General features: G+C 36.0%; 1 protein-coding gene across 1 annotated transcript; it reads right to left on the reverse strand.

Annotated features, from left to right (window-relative positions):
• Positions 1 to 2,234: 2,234 nt before the first annotated feature.
• On the reverse strand, positions 2,235 to 4,228 carry LOC110712505. Its single transcript, XM_021890968.1, has 5 exons — positions 4,013 to 4,228; positions 3,823 to 3,924; positions 3,625 to 3,723; positions 3,503 to 3,553; positions 2,235 to 2,744 (listed from the first exon to the last, which is right to left on the reverse strand). The coding sequence occupies exons 1-5, from the start codon at positions 4,226 to 4,228 to the stop codon at positions 2,580 to 2,582; spliced, it is 633 nt and encodes a 210-aa protein (XP_021746660.1). The 3' UTR covers positions 2,235 to 2,579.
• Between the last annotated feature and the right edge of the window lie 13,042 nt (positions 4,229 to 17,270).

Below are 17,270 nucleotides of genomic sequence, written 5' to 3' on the forward strand. Positions count from 1 at the left end.
ATACACTTATGTTGATAATTCAATTGCTTATATCAATAATGGCTTATATTACAAATTAATTGAAAATAGTATAGTGCACCCAGGCGCATGGTGTACCCGGAAAGAACATTAGACTTATTTTAAAGAACGTGAGAAAAAAAAAAGAACATACGAGTGTTTGAAAAAGAACATGCTATTATTTGAAAAAGAACATGCATAATAGTGTTCAACACAAGAACATGTTTGTGTTTGACAAAGAACATGACCTCCAAAAAGAACATTAGACATATTTTAAAGAACATGGAATAAAAAGAACATGTTAGTGTTTGAAAAAGAACAAGTCAGTGTTTGAAAAAGAACATGCTAGTATTTGAAAAAGAAGATGCATAATAGTGTTCAACAAAAGAACATGTTTGTGTTTGACAAAGAACATGACCTCCGAAAAGAACATTAGGCATATTTTAAAGAACATGGAATAAAAAGAACATGTTAGTGTTTAAAAAAGAACAAGCTAATGTTTGAAAAATTAACCTTGCTTGGTTATCTTCCACTTGGCTTCAATTCATTACTATTCTTCTTTCTCCTCTAATTGTTCTTTTTTGAACAACTTGTACTTTATAGCTTTAATTATTTTTTTTATTAAAAAAAAAAACCCCAAATTCACAAAATTAAACACTTTGACTTTAAAATTATTGACGAAAAACAATTTGCGTGTATAAAATTTATACTTACATTTTACTTAAATCCACCATTTGTTTAAGTTTGAAGGTTGAATTGTTGAAATAAGTTCAATTTTTTTCGTGGGTTTCACTTTGAAGATGAACAGTTTTTCTATTTTGATTTTTTTTTGAAAAATAGAAAAAGATAGAGAGAAAAGTTATGGAGAGAGAAAATGAGTACTTTGGAAATGATTTTTAATTTACCCAAATTCATTGAAATTCTAAAATGAAAACGATGGTGTAAAGGAGAGTGAAAATTGGCAGCAAGAAAGAGAGTGATAGGAAGGGAAAGAGGAGTGAGAAATTGTAGGAGAAGAGAGTGATGGATTTGCAATTGCATGAAAATAATAACATGTTCATTTTTTACCTATGTTCTTTTAAATATACTAAATGTTCTTTTGGGTGCACCATGTGCATGGTGCACCCGGGTACACCAACCACAAATTACAAATTAATGGCTTATATTGAGAATTTATTAAATCATATGAGGACAATTGAATTGCTTAAGCCAATAATTGCTTTTATTATTTTACACATGCTTATAAATTTATATGATTAATTTTCCAACAGTTGCATATATTTTATTTTTGAAAATTTCATATAATTTTCCTAAACTTTGTGCAATAATGTTGTTGTAATTATTACGAAAACGAAGGGGTACACTACTAGAAAACAGTGAAATAACGACGGAAATTTTCCGTCGGAAACACCCCGTTTTCCGTCGGAACTGGTTGTCGGAATACATTTTGTCGGAAAAACGCACTTTTCCGACGAAAATTCCGTCGGAACCACTTTTCCGACGGATTTTCTGACGAAAACCAGTCCGCCTGAAGGGATTTTCGGGCCTGGGATAGTCCGTCGGAAATTTCCGATGGACTGTATTCCGCCGGAAACATCCGACGGAAAATCCGTCGGAAAATGCTTTCAAAAAACCAAAAAAAAGCCACCCCCACCACCAGCCACCACCGCACATCACCAACCCCAGCACAAGCCAACCTAACCCATACCACCACCCACTACCCCCACCACTAGCCACCACCGCACAACACCAGCCCACCTAACCCGCACCACCACCCACTACACTACTAGGAAAAGGGGTTTTTACGACGAAAATATTTGTCGTAACAAGGCTCAATAGTCGTCGTTAAAACTTTTCACGACAATACTTATTTCGTCGTGCTTTTGTCGTAATAGGTTCCGACGTTATTGGTTTTAACGACTACGTTCGTCGTTAAATTTATACGACGAAATAGTAGTTCGTCGTTACTTAATTACCACAATTTGACTTTTTGTCGTTATTTGTAGATTTAATAGCGTCGAACTATTACCAACTACCGACCAACAATTTTATAGTTAAAATTTTTTCTAACAATAACTAAATTTTGAAATGATATCTTACAACAACAAAATATTTCGTCGTTAAAATAAATCGTACAAAATTAATAAACTATCTTGCTTTATCCCACCTGTTCTCATCTGCTAGATACTTATTATGATAATAAGGAAAAAACACAATAAACATAATTGTACAAAACAGAAAACCAAAAGATTCATAACTTAATATTAAATTAGATTTAATGTATTTTAAACCAACTACCATCCAATATAACAAGACAAAATAGTATGTTTTAAACAAGGAATATCTAAAAAGAATTCTGATATCTTAAACTTTAAACAAAAATAAAAATAAAAACTTTATTAGAGATCCTAGATCTTCAATGATATATTGCAGCTACTCATCATGTGCCAGATTAAGCTGATCCATCATGTGAAGGTATAGTGACATTAAGCTGTGTCACTAACATTTCCTGAAATAATTTCATTCTAGACTCAACTGATCCAATGCGACCTTTTAATTCATTTTTTTCCTCTTGTACTTGTTCAACGCGGTTTTATAAGAACTTGGTTTTGTTTTTTAGAGGCATTCAATTCAACTTGAAGTTCTTCTCTGCTAGGTTGTGGTCCTTGAATATCTTTCAGCTTTATTCCTCCTCCATAGCCTATTACTCGATCTCGAGACTTGGATTTAATTACCTTTTGTGCTACCTGCACATGTGATATAGATTTTATAATCATTAAAAGCTTAAAATATAAATTAATATGAAAATATATGTTAAGAGAACAAAAATTTATGTGCTTAATATTGTATGCTACACAATTAGTTATGACTTACATCAAAAAATATATTCCTATTAATATACATAGATTTCCATCTTGAGTTTTTTGAGTTACATCGTGATTCATATGGGTTATCGTTGTCTAGATATTACCACTAATAAAATCATCATCTCTAGACATGTCACATTCGATGAAAACACTCTTCCGTATCGAAATATTAGTCAATTACGTGCCACTGATTATTATTTTCTTAGCGTCAATGACCCATCCCCTATTTTTTATCATTTTTTAGCCATTAATCGTGCAAGACAGCCTACATCGCAGGCAGGCCGCGACACACATTTGCACACCGCAGGCAGCCTGCGGAGTAGCCTGCCAGACCACGCAGCTCCACCTCAGAGAGGCATCCCTCGCTCCTCACATACACAATCTGCATACACACCTCCACCTCAGAGAGGCATCCCTCCTAGTACACCTACAAGACCACCTCCTTTAAAGTTTCCAGTAACAATAAACTACTTTGATGTGTTGAAGGAAAAAAAAAAGGTTTATATCATTCATGCAATTTCAGTTATTTATATAAAAAGAAGTCTCTAGCAAAAAAAAAAAAAAAAAAAATTATGGCATTGATTGAAATTGAAAATTATAACACAATGATAAAAAAAAAATAGTACAAGCAAAGTTACCTCAGCGTGGGAAAGAGATGGATCTTTTTCCATTGTTTCTCGAATTTCATTCTAAAACACAACATCAAAAAATTGTTACTTGTTTACACAGGGTAATAACATTAAGCAATTAATGGACATACTAGTTTTTGTGTGGTCTCGACATTTGGAAGTTCGGTGCCTTTCTTTCGGGCCGAATAGAACACATCAACTAAAGTTGGCTCATTTCCCTTATTTGCCCCCTTTATAAGAAAGAAAATCATTATTTTGTCATTAATTTGATTAATCTATAACTTATCAAAGCTATAATATAATCAAGTAATATAAATAATAATTCTCACCAAATCGTCCCATATGACTTGTCTAAATGGCTTACTTCCAGTTCGAGGCATTAACTCTTTAGCATAGTAGCCCCTGTTTTCAGAGTTTCTTGCACTTCTTTTCTGGAATTTTTTATCAATAAATATCTCTTAACGTAAAAAATACTAATTAAATGGAAGTAGAAAGCAATTTCTAGTTGTGTCAAATCACCTTAAAATCATCCTTCATATATATCTCCTTGATAAGCCATTTCCACTCATTCATGTCAAGCCCATTAGGTGGCTTACCCTTGTATGCAGCTGCTAAGGTGATTTTCTTTTTAGTGACATTGTACCTTAATAAATCTGACCTACATTTTCGCCATAGCTCCTTCATATGGACAATTGAATTGCTTAAGCCAATAATTGCTTTTACTATTTTACACATGCTTATAAATTTATATGATTAATTTTCCAACAGTTGCATATATTTTATTTTTGAAAATTTCATATAATTTTCCTAAACTTTGTGCAATAATGTTGTTGTAATTATTACGAAAACGAAGGGGTACACTACTAGAAAACAGTGAAATAACGACGGAAATTTTCCGTCGGAAACACCCCGTTTTCCGTCGAAAAACCCGTTTCCGACGGAATTCCGTCGGAACTGGTTGTCGAAATACATTTTGTCGGAAAAAACGCACTTTTCCGACGAAAATTCCGTCGGAACCACTTTTCCGACGGATTTTCTGACGAAAATCAGTCCGTCTGAAGGGATTTTCGGGCCTGGGATAGTCTGTCGGAAATTTCTGACGGACTGTATTCCGTCGGAAACATCCGACGGAAAATCCGTCGGAAAATGCTTAAAAAAAACAAAAAAAAAGCCACCCCCACCACCAGCCACCACCGCCCATCACCAACCCCAGCACAAGCCAACCTAACCCATACCACCACCCACTACCCCCACCACTAGTGTCACGGTCCGAGTGGTTTGACACCGGATCGTGTGGCGCGCTCTTATCTTTTATAAACAAGAACGCAAGCCTAGAGTGAGAGAGGTTCGTGGGCACACAGCAACACGGACCAAAGGTATCTCAATGAGGCAATCGTTAGTAACGAGTGCAGGGTCGGGGCTTGTGACGGCCGATACTTCGAAGCGGGCACAAGCGGAACCGACAAGGATGTAGGCGTCTTTGAGAGTCTCTTGGTTGGTGGGGAGCTTTAAAACAAGGCAAGAACAATATCTATAAAGGCTTAAATCAACACACAAGTCTTAAAGCAAGGCAACCAGAATAGGAGCTTTTTCATTCATTCAACCATCGCTCCATATAGAGCTTTATATTGCTTACATGGAGAAATACTAGTGAACACTGAAATGACAGTAACACAATAATCTCCTCTAGCGCCTAAACTACTTACACGAATACATTGAAAGTTTAACATAAGCTAAATAAAGATAAAAGAAAGCAAAATACATGATGAAAGAGGTTGGATCCTAACATCCTCCCCCACTTAAGCTGTCGACGTCCTCGTCGACTTACAAAATATGACTAAGGAGACTAAATTTCTTGATCCTTAGGTCTCTGCTGAAGAGGTGCTGCGCTGTTTTCTCCTGATGCTGGCTCGGTTGCTGATGTTGCGGCTTGAGTCTTCTTGATCTGGGTGGTAGGGCTTGAGGCGGCTGACGTGAAAGACTGGGTGTATCTTCATCCATGCTGGAGGTTCGACCTTGTACGCATTCTTCCCTATCCGTTTTATGATGCGGATGGGGCCTTCGTATTTTCTGATCAATCTTCGATCTCTTCCTCTCAAAAAATTCAATTGTTCGGGTAACACTTTCACCATCACCATATCCCCAACATCAAACTCCAACGGTCTTCTGTTTTGATCAGCCCACTTCTTCATTCTCCTAGCTGCTCGCTCCAAGTAGGGCCGAGCAATCTCTGTGTTTTGCTCCCACTCCCTTTTGAATTCTCGAGCTTGAGTACTTCGTCCGGCCTCGGTGTCTGCTACTGTGTGAGGCAAGAGAGGTTGTGCTCCAATCCCCCAGCTTTTTTGGGATGTTCCTTGCAACCCCATGAACTGGCTTGGCGGCTGAGTTAACAGCTTTCATACTACCCCCTTCTTGAATCGGCTTCAGCCCCAATCTTTGAGCTTCTCCTTGGGATATGAAGTTATGGGTGGCCCCGGTGTCAATCATCGCATTGCCCCTCCTCCCATTCACCAACACTTCTACATACATCAACTTAGTGTTTTTGGACCTCTCCTCGGGCTCTTCCTTTCCCATGGCGTACAACATGTGCACCGGGCCCAGCCTTGAGGGCTCTTCCTCATCAGGTTCTACTTCGCATGCTTCTTCGGTCTGTTTTGACTCCACCGTCATCGCCGATAACTTCTTTTGGAGACTATCGATTTCTCCCTTATGACGGCATTCGAACCACTTGTGAGGGCCCCGACAGAGGATGCATGTTAGGGGTCTGTTCCCCGTTGAGAAGGTTGATGTGCTTCCCTTACTTGATGAAGAGGAAGCTCCACTCCTTCTAGAGTCGTCCCCCATAATCTTGTTGTACCTACTCCCAACATTGTTTGAGCTAACTTGGGAGGCGGGGTGTTGGCTTCTAGGAGTGCTTGTTGCTTGTCCATTGTTCCCCTTCTTTTGATTAGGGCCCTTATCGGGTGAGTAATCCATTAACTTCTCAGCTGCTGCTATAGCACCGGCTAGAGTGTCTATCTTTTGGCGCCAAATCTCACGTTGCGCCCAATCCTTCAAACCTCGCACAAAGTTGAACAACCGATCCTTCTCTGACATATCTTGGATCTCTAACATGCACGCACAATATTCCTTCACATATTCTCGAATGGAAGTCTTGTGGTGTAGGGTGGTTAACTTTGTGCGAGCCACGAACTCGGTGTTATCCGGGCAGAACTGGTTCTTGATCTCCTTCTTGAGATCCTCCCAACTATCAAGCGTGATTCGTTTTGCTTGAATGTCGGCATATTTGGCCACCACAACTTCGCGTCCTCCACTAAATACATGGTGGCAGTATCCACCTTGAAGGGATCCTCTATTTGACAAATCCGGAAGTATTGTTCCATGTCAAAGATGAAGTTGTCGACTTGCTTCGAGTCTCTTGCCCCATCAAAGGTTTGGGGCTTGGGTGGCTTTATCTTTGCACCCCCATTGCCCCCAAATCCTTGAGGAGCATGCATAGTGGCACACTTGTCGAGTGCCTCATCAGCTAGTGCTTGGACACAATTCAGTTGCTCCAACAGTCCATCTACTGTGGAACGTAGAATGCTGATTTCATTATCCTGCTTAATCACAATATCTTCGAGCTTGGGCACCCTTTCCTCTAGGAAGGCCCATTGTTCGGACTTGCCCTCAAGCCAGGCCAGCCGTTGTTCGAAGGTGTATTCGAGATTATCTTCCATCACTGGCGTGCTACTTGAACACGAGTTTAGGCAACGATGCAGCGTTGGCTCTGATACCAACTGTCACGGTCCGAGTGGTTTGACACCGGATCGTGCGGCGCGCTCTTATCTTTTAGAAACAAGAACCCAAGCCTAGAGTGAGAGAGGTTCGTGGGCACACAGCAACACGGACCAAAGGTATCTCAATGAGGCAATCGTTAGTAACGAGTGCAGGGTCGGGGCTTGTGACGGCCGATACTTCGAAGCGGGCACAAGCGGAACCGACAAGGATGTAGGCGTCTTTGAGAGTCTCTTGGTTTGGTGGGGAGCTTTAAAACAAGGCAAACACAATATCTATAAAGGCTTAAATCAACACACAAGTCTTAAAGCAAGGCAACCCGAATAGGAGCTTTTTCATTCATTCAACCATCGCTCCATATAGAGCTTTATATTGCTTACATGGAGAAATACTAGTGAACACTGAAATGACAGTAACACAATAATCTCCTCTAGCGCCTAAACTACTTACACGAATACATTGAAAGTTTAACATAAGCTAAATAAAGATATAAGAAAGCAAAATACATGATGAAAGAGGTTGGATCCTAACAACTAGCCACCACCGCACAACACCAGCCCACCTAACCCGCACCACCACCCACTACCCCCACCACCAACCACCATCGCACAACACCAGACCACCTAAACCAAACCCACCCAAACCAAACCTAGATCTACAACCCTAACCCAAGCCTGATTCGGCCAAACCCCCCAACCTAAGCAAAACACCCCCCAACCACCTAAAATCACCACTATGGCCACCAATAACCACCGTCACCACCAATAACCACTGTCACCACCAAAAATTATCAATAAAATTGTAAAAAAAAATCCAATAAAACAACAAAATAAAATCAAAATTGAAAAAAAGGATACATACCTTAATACGACCTCACATAACCTCGAAATTGGGTTTTTTTAGGTCAAATTCGACCATGAAAACTCTAGATCTAGAGTTTTTATGGTCGAATTTGACAAAAAAACCTTTGTTTTTAACGTGAGAAGAGAGACATAGGGCGAAAACAGTCGGAAATTGTTGTTGATGCCGATGATGGTGTTGTTGTTGATGTCGGTGTTGGTGGTGGTTAGTGTTGCCGGTGTTGGTGGTGGTTAGTGTTGGTGAGAGATAGGGGAAAGTAGAGGACAGAAAGAGAAGAAGGGAGAAGAGGAAGGAGAATGCGAGGAGAGAGATAGAAGAGGAAAGGATCGGAACGCGAGGAGGGAGAAGAGGAGAGGAGAGAGAAGAGGGAGGAGAGGAGGGAGAACACAGGAGAGAGAAGCAGGGGAAAGACAGAATGAGGGAGAGGAGGCGGCACAATGTGTAGGGTTTTGTAGGAGGGTGTGATTCAAAAAAAAAATATTATATTTTCGACGGAAAATTCCGACGGACTATAAATCCGTCGGAAATGACATTTTCCGACGGAATTTTCCGTTGGAAAGCACATATATTTCGACGGATTTAAAATCCGTCGGAAATTTCCGACGGAATTGTTAAATTCGTCGGAAATATCTGACGGAATTAAAAACCGTCAGAAATTTTGGTTTTTCCGACGGAATAATGTGCCCGTCGCAACAAGTCCGTCGCTATTTGATTGTTTTCTAGTAGTGGGTAACTCGACATCCAAGATTGAAGTTGGTGTCTGCACGAAATACTTAAAATGTCCTCACTTTATACACATGCCTTAAAAGGAGTAGTTGTTCTACACTTGTACTATACACATGATTTAAAATATTCTAGCAATTTAATATATATACCAATATAAATTGGAGCGTCTGCATTGAGGAGATTTGGGTCTTCTACCCGGCTTGATTGAATATAAAACCAGTCTTAGGACTAGCTCTGACCATACAACTAGCAATCTATGCTTGTAGATGAGCTGGTCATTTGACATAATATCGTACACAACATGACAAGAAAGTCACAAGTTCAAAATTTTATCCAATTCCCTGCTTCACTATCTTTTCCAAAGTGAAAATCTAGCTTAGCAGCTTAATAGTGTGGTCTGTGTACACTACATAGTATAAAAAGGCATGCATGTTGTATTTACATAAATAAATAAATAAATAATAATAAAAAAATACAAAACTCTTGTGATAGGGAGCATGATATAGAATATAAAGAAAATCAATTTTGTAACTATAGCTTCAACCATTAGTTTAGAATTTTGATTGATTTGACCTTTGACATAACTATCATACTCAGATCGAAACTCCTATGATATAGTCATATTCGTCTATTATATTGCAACAAAAGAATTTGAGATTGGTTACAACTTGCATGGACTAATTAACCCTAGTTGGCTAGCTCGTTACATAGAGAATTCAAATAAGGAATAAAGCTAAACCTAAAATTGATTCGAATTCCTCATACTTGTTCAATTCAACTAGCTAGCTTAACTTGAAAATCTACTACTTTTTCGACTTAGACTTTTTGACGGGAAGTGTTATTCAATTTTGCCCACGTAAAAAAGCAAATTTGGCATTAGATTCTCTTCTATCATACATACTTTTATCTAGAACCACATATCCAATCATACTACAACATTATTGCTTAGCTTGCATAACTCGATCTTCGTGTATATATAGTTGATCTTCATCTATGTTGGAGTATATACATTCATCAACAAAAACTCGAGCACGAGTAAATAAACAAGAAAAGAAAACAAACAGGAAAGGAAAAACTACGTACAAAGAGGTTGATTAATTAATCAAGTGATCGAGAACGAGTGAAAATGAAGCAGCCAAATTATTCTAACCAAAACAACAATAACATTCATACCCTAGATGAACGTGAGAGTTACTTTTCTTACATATTGTCACCTTACAAGGGTAGTAACCACAAAAAGAAACAAATTAATGGTCCTCAAAGGGTGGAGAGCGCGATCAAGAATGGTGATAATAAGAAATGTAATGGGGATGTCGATTGTGAAGCTGAGGTTTTTATTCGATTGAAGCATAAGAAGCTCGAGCTTAGCAAGACCATGTCCATGGTGATGATTGATTAAGATCTGAATTATGTATTTAATTATACGATGCTTGCTCATGCTTATTCTATTATTATCCTTAAAGGGTTGCTTGTAATTTAATGATGCTAGTAATATGAAGCTAGCATTATAAAAATGTGTGTGTATTGTGTAAGATATATAACCATGTAGGGTATATCGATCTCTAGGTGTTTTGTGCTAAACAATTTGTTGAACATCATCATATATGTTGAGTCCTTGTTTATATATAATTGAGATCGATATATTCAACGATGTGAGAGTTAAATAATCTTTTCATCCATCAATATCGCCCATGTGTATACATAAATTTACGCTTATTATCACTAATTAATTCATTATATCATAATCTATTTTCGCCGCCTAACCAAAAAGTGTATACCAAGAGTCCAAGACAACTAACTCATCTTACCCCAAAAAATAAAAAAACTATGCTTTGAACGAGAGGTTCAATTCAAAACTTGCTTACAACGATGACAGTTAGTTAGATGTTGAACAAAAACTCAAGCAACATTATCTACTATATACTTCCTCTGTTTAGGATTAGTTGCAATACGGGTATGGGCACATAAATTAAGACGAGAGTCGGTGGGTTTTGGTCCCCACATGATGTATGGGTTTTAAAAAAAACCCTAATAATAATAATGAAAAGGAAGTTAGTGAGTATTGGTCTCTACATGGGTACTAATGTACTATTGATATTTTGCTAGGAAAATCTTGCTAAAATCAGTAAGTTACAATCAAAAACAACATCCATTTTAAGTACTGTTGCAACTTATTCCAAACGAAGTTATTATATACTCTTATTTAAACGACCGTGCCTCTATTCTAGCCAATGCACTTTGTGTCTCGTGTCTTTCTCTACATGCTCCAATTATACTACTGTAAATTAGTAATTGTTGCGTACAAAATTATATGACACCAAAAATGATTACAAATATACAATAAGTATAAAGTAAATTATATTCCTTGAAACACTATGTCTCCATGGCTGCGCTTCTGTTTATCCTTTGCTTTATTAGGCAATTGGATGTTGAATAAGTAATGTTGAGATGCCTAGTTCTAGCAGTAATATCTTATGAGATTAAGTATAATACGTAGCTTTCCCCAATTCCCTTGATCTATTTAACAACAAAAAATAAAAATAATAATAATAAAAAGATAAAAAGCTTTTATTAATTGTTCTTCAAAATTTTTGGCTGTTAATGTATTCAAGATTGCACACGTATTCTTCAATTTATAATACTTGCAACAATTTGACATATTCACGATTCATATGCTTGTAGATCATATTAAATTTGATCATATACGTAGTATATATTTGCTAATTTTATGAAGACTAAACTCCATTAGATATCTTTAAATTAGGCTTTGTTCCATACACCTAATGTCCTAATTCAAATAACATTTACTAATAATAATAATTTAAGTTTAGTTAAATATTTTTTAGTTCAATAAATATAAGTAAAGTTTAGCAAAAAAAAAGTTCAATTCAGTAAAAATTAAGTTTTAATTAGTTAAATATCAGTACCTTTAAACATCAAATATAATAGAGAATTAGTTAAATAGGCTTAATCAACAAAAATAATTTAAATTTGGCAAAAATAATTTAATGAAATAAAAAGAACTTCACTTCATCAAAAATAAGTTGAATAAAACATGCTCTTAATTTCAATATATTACGGAGAATTGAATATAATTACAAATTAATTGAAACCGTTGTGAAAAGAATACACATGATCTAACTCTCAATAAAGACCTACATTGACAAGTGCATTGGTCAAATAGATCACATCGATGTAATTACATACATGTAAATAATACATACATAAGAAAATCTAACATTATTAGCAAATCATATAAATCCTTCAATATTTCCAAAGACTCGTCCCTTCAAACTTCTGACTTCTTCTATTGATGAAGTCCTCAGCTTTAGCATCAACATCTTCATAAACATTGTTGTTCCTACAACCATGTCCATATTGCTGCGGCTGCATCGTCTTTGCGCTTCTACTACAGCTACTATCATCTCGTTGTTGTTTCGCCTTCATCGGTGATAATACATGAGAGAAGTAGATGTTGTACTCGTCTAACATACTCTCTGTACGAACTACCTTACTCGATTTTGTGTACGACGACATTTTAATCTTAAATTACTTTGAAGATATTGACGATGATAATGAATGTAATTAGGACTTGAAGAATTTTGTGGTTTAGATTTGATGAGTAAAACATCGCCTTGGAAGACATATATATAGGTGTTGCTTGCTACGGTGTATTTAATTAATTATATTGTACTTTCTTAAGCACGTTTTTAATTTGTAATAAATGGTAATGAATTTTATAAATACATAATCATATCATGCTTCTAAAATTTTAACGTCCAACAAATCCCAGAGTATAGTATATATTTAACTTTTTAATTTAACTTACTAAATGACCCTATAATAATTTATGCACTAATGTAGTGATATGTACACGTTAGAATCTTTAAAGCATATGCATTAAGCTAAGCTAATCATATAGTATTAGTATATGATATGAGCTAATTAAGTTTTATGGTGTATAAAGTAATAATTAAGGTTCCATGTATTTTTATACTTTGTGTTTTTACGGAATACTAATTATGCTAGGTTTAATATACGTAGTTCTACTTGTTTATCACAGGTGCAGTAGTAGATAGAGTTTAGATGCCTTATTAGAGTTCTACTCCGTTAATTAATTAATTGCATGTTCATTTTAAGTTATAATTAACTCAATACTTTAGTCCCTTATTTTTTTTTTTAAAAAAAAAAAAATTATATTGTGGAGTACTGGAGTTCTTGCTTAGCTACACACGGAGTATAATTTGTCCATCATTAATTTTATAGTGTCACTTTAATTGGTTTTTGCACTATTTATCATAATTTATTTTAACTAATGAAAATTACATTAAAAATTATTTTAAAAAAAAAATCATTTTTGGTGCTCCAACCAACAATTCATACTTTTGGTTAAGGCGATCATCTTACAATAAAATAATCGTAATTTCTATACATAAATTATCAAAGGTCGGACTATTCTAAAGTATGAACATAGTACTCCGATCCATATCTGTCGTAAATGAAAATTAATACTTTTTATAATTATTATGGGTAAAAATCTGCAAGCATTAGTCAACGACGGTCAATAAAGGTCAGTGACGAAGACTCCCCTTGACGAAGCTGCAAGCTCGACGACACATGAAGACATCGACGGAAGACAAAGTCAAGTAACGACTCCCTATTTTTTAGGAAGAGGATAAGCAGGGATTTAGTCCAACCTCAGCCAAATCAGTCCGTTGGAGTTCAAAACAGAAGAAGAATATTTTCAGCAACTAACATCCGAAAATCGTGGGCATAATCTTATCTCCTTGCAACGGCTAGGTTCAACCTAGCGAACCATCTATATAAATGGCAAGGCAACGACGAGTATAGGACATTCTCATCCAACGATACACATCCTGCATCCTATCTTGTAAACTGATATTATTATTTGCATAGTGAAAGTTTGGTAGATCCTCATTCTACCCGCGGTTTTTACCTTCATTGGGTTTTCCGCGTCACCAATTCCTCGTGTCATTTATTCTCTTTTTAGTCTTGTCTTATTTTTGATTTTTCTTAGTTGATCCGTAGCCTAGATTTTGATATTCAATCCCACCTAACAAAAATTAGCATAAACAATAATCAATGGAGAGGATACAATACTGTATTAACATTACCCAACAAAATGCCATCGATTTGGTTACGGAATACTCTAATATACCTAGCTACAATGTATGAGGCCATCTTCTTTATTCCTTTTTTAGGCGCTTGTTATTTGTTTAGATTCGTTAGATGTATAAGTACAATGTAGCTGCCTAATTAGAGTTCTAATTTGGTAGCTGAGCTGATTTATTAACATATACTCGTATATTACTTGTACACCTACAATGAATTAGTATATTATAAATATTTTTTTCGCAACTAATGGCTTTAAGCTGATTAAATTTCTTTCTTATCCTCAAAAACTTATAAATTCTACGTACTAACATTAATCCCCATTTCAATTATTTATTTCAGTGCGTTTCTGATGCGGCTGGCCGCACGGTGCGGCAGGGTGCCCTATTAGTAACCCCTCAAGTAACCCGCCAAGTAACCCCACTTAAGTAACCCTTCAAGTAACCCCACTTAAGTAACCCTTCAAGTAACCCCCAAAGTAAACCCTCAAGTAACCCCACTTTAGTAACCTCACAAGTAACCTCCAAAGTAACCCCTGACCGTACCAAGTAACCCTGACCGTACCAAATAACTCCCAAAGTAACCCCTGACCGCACCAAGTAACCCCCTAATAACCCCTAACCAAGTAAGTAACCCCTAATCCTACACCACCTCAAAGCCTTAAACTCCACCACAACTTAATAAGTAGTACTCTGCTTCTCAATAAGTTCTTCTTAAATCCTTTATAAGAAGCAATTTTCAAAGTTCTAATTTTGTTTCAGAAATGTTTAACCATGATTAAAGCACTGAACTTTGGCTTCTTATTTTTCAACAAAAATGTACAAGAAAAACTCCCAACTTATTCGTTAGTTCTGCAAATTCACACCAAATCCGATCCAAAAACCCACCCTAACCACCTTACCACCACGCCACCACCAACCACGCCCAGCTACCCACACCTAAAACCCACCCTAACCACCAGCAATCACGCTGCCACCAACTCCGCCGCCCAAAAAAAAACCCAAATCCAACCCAAACACAACCAAACCGGAAAAATAAAAAAAAATTAATCTAACAAATACCTTAATTATTAACAACGACTTCAAATTTCACTTCAAATAGGCTAAAAAGGCAAAATTCAACCATAAAACACTAGATCTAGAGTTTTTATGGCTGAATTTGGCCTTAAAAACCCTAAGTTGTTTTCCGGTGACGGAGTACGAGGAGCTTCAAGACGACCACAAACTGGGTTGGAGCTTCACGACGACCACGACGACGTTCTGGTTGGAGCTTCAATAAAGGCAGTGCTTCAAGTAAGTGAAAATGGAGGAGAGGAGAAAGAGGAAAGGAGAGAGAAGAGAGAAAAAATATTAAAAAAAAAAAAGTGGTTAGCCGTATGATGCGGCCAACCACATATAAAACTTTTACTATTTATTTTGATGAAATCCAGTTAAGCTATTCTATGATTAAATTCCTTATTCTATCCAATTTTGAGATCAATGAGATTAAAAATAATTATTAAAAAAAAAACCTGGATTTTAGTCATATTTGGTGAATTAATTACGTCATTACGTGTGTTCTTGCATAATCGGTTTTTTTTTTTTTTTTTTAGAAAAGGAATTCTTGCATAGTCTTACTTTTACTTTAATTGATTAAGTCAAAGAAGAGTAAGAATTTGTATGTGGCTAATAACTTGGTCCACAAATTTGTAATTTATTAATTAAAATTTAAAAAGGATGTACAAAAAGTAAATTATATTCCTTAAAACACTATGTTCCTATGTTGCCACGGCTGCGCTTCGATTATTTTTTCTTTGCTTTACTTGCTTTATTAGGCAATTGGATGGAAAATAAAGAATGTTGAGATGTCCGCAAATTTTGTCATTTTTTCTAAAATGCTTTTCTGTAATATTTTATTATGATTGGTTTAGCTTTCCCTATTTCCCTTGATGTACTAACAACAATAACAAAAATAAATAAATAAAAGAAAAAGAAAATAATAAAAATCCAAAAAAGATTGTACTTCATATTAAAAATAAAATAATACCTCCACTCATTGAAATATTAGAAAAAAAAAGACATACTCATGTGGCCTTATGGTATCATTAGATTCGTCTTACGTGTATTTTTTTTCTAAATAATTTTTTAAAACTATTGTACTGAATTAATATTGATATACTACCTCCATTTCTTATTATGTGCAACAAAGAAATATTTTATGTCTCATAAATAATATCCCTTTGTTGCACATAATAAGAAACGGAGGTAGTATAATTTTAATCACAATTTAAGTTTCTCAAACTTTTGTTTGTCCCACTTGCGTGATAATTATTTTCAATGCATATATTTGAGCAAATGAACATATAAAACTTCAACAATACTTTCTTAAAAATTACTTTTGAAATTTATATATTTTCATACGTTGAGATAAAAATTAAATTAGTTCGTATTTTAGCAAATTTATTTAAAAATTATATATTGTACCAATTCTTAAATTTGTAATATTTTGACTGTCACAATTATAATACTTTAACTATATCATGCATTTACTTGTTATTAATCTCAATACAATGTAATGTTGTATGGATAATGTAAGGATTAAAGTGTTCAACTAACTTGCAATCAACCCACAATAGCAATGAACAAACAAGCATAACAATCAAGAACAACTTTGAAGGAATTAAAGCAAGTAAAAGGAAGACAATGTTACCGTGGGAAAACCCGAGAACCGGGAGAAAAAACCTACCCTTGCACTATGGAGTAATATTGATGATGAATGAACTCAAGAATTACAAGCATGAATTGTATAGAATTCAAATGCTCCTTACAAACCCTCTCAAAACCTCTCTATGTGTTTAAATGTTTGTGAATAATCAACAAAGAGGCTTAGAAAAAGTATATATAGTCTAGGTAGAAAATACAATCCAACGGCTAAGATTAAAGCAAATCGCACAAGCCGAAAACGAAGCGACGAAATAGGGAGCAAGGAGGTTCGGCCGAACCTACCCAGAGTTCGGTCGAACCTGGGGTGGTTCGGTCGAACCTCCTTGGGTTTGGTCACTCCTCCTCTAGAAATGTAAACTGGTGCACCTACTGACTTAAAACCGAGTTCGACCGAACTTTTCACAAGTTTGGTCGAACCTTAACAATAAGGCAGCTTCTATGCAATCTCCTTATGTCTCCATGTATTTATCTATCTCCACACTAATCCTAACAATCTCCCACTTGGAGATAAGATCAAACATGCACCATAGACTACCACATACACACTCCTTCCTCAAGAACACTTAATACATTCATCA

Source organism: Chenopodium quinoa, unplaced genomic scaffold, assembly GCF_001683475.1.
Source record: "Chenopodium quinoa cultivar QQ74 unplaced genomic scaffold, ASM168347v1, whole genome shotgun sequence".
NCBI lineage: Eukaryota > Viridiplantae > Streptophyta > Magnoliopsida > Caryophyllales > Amaranthaceae > Chenopodium > Chenopodium quinoa.

Excerpts from the sequence above, each read along its gene's own strand:
- LOC110712505 (XM_021890968.1), bottom strand. The coding sequence starts at position 4,228 with ATGTGTAAAATAGTAAAAGCAATTATTGGCTTAAGCAATTCAATTGTC. Across the intron at positions 3,925-4,012 it reads ATATGAAGGATGATTTTAAG|AAAAGAAGTGCAAGAAACTC; the intron begins GTGATTTGACAC and ends AAAAAATTCCAG. Across the intron at positions 3,724-3,822 it reads AAGTCATATGGGACGATTTG|GGGGCAAATAAGGGAAATGA; the intron begins GTGAGAATTATT and ends TTTCTTATAAAG.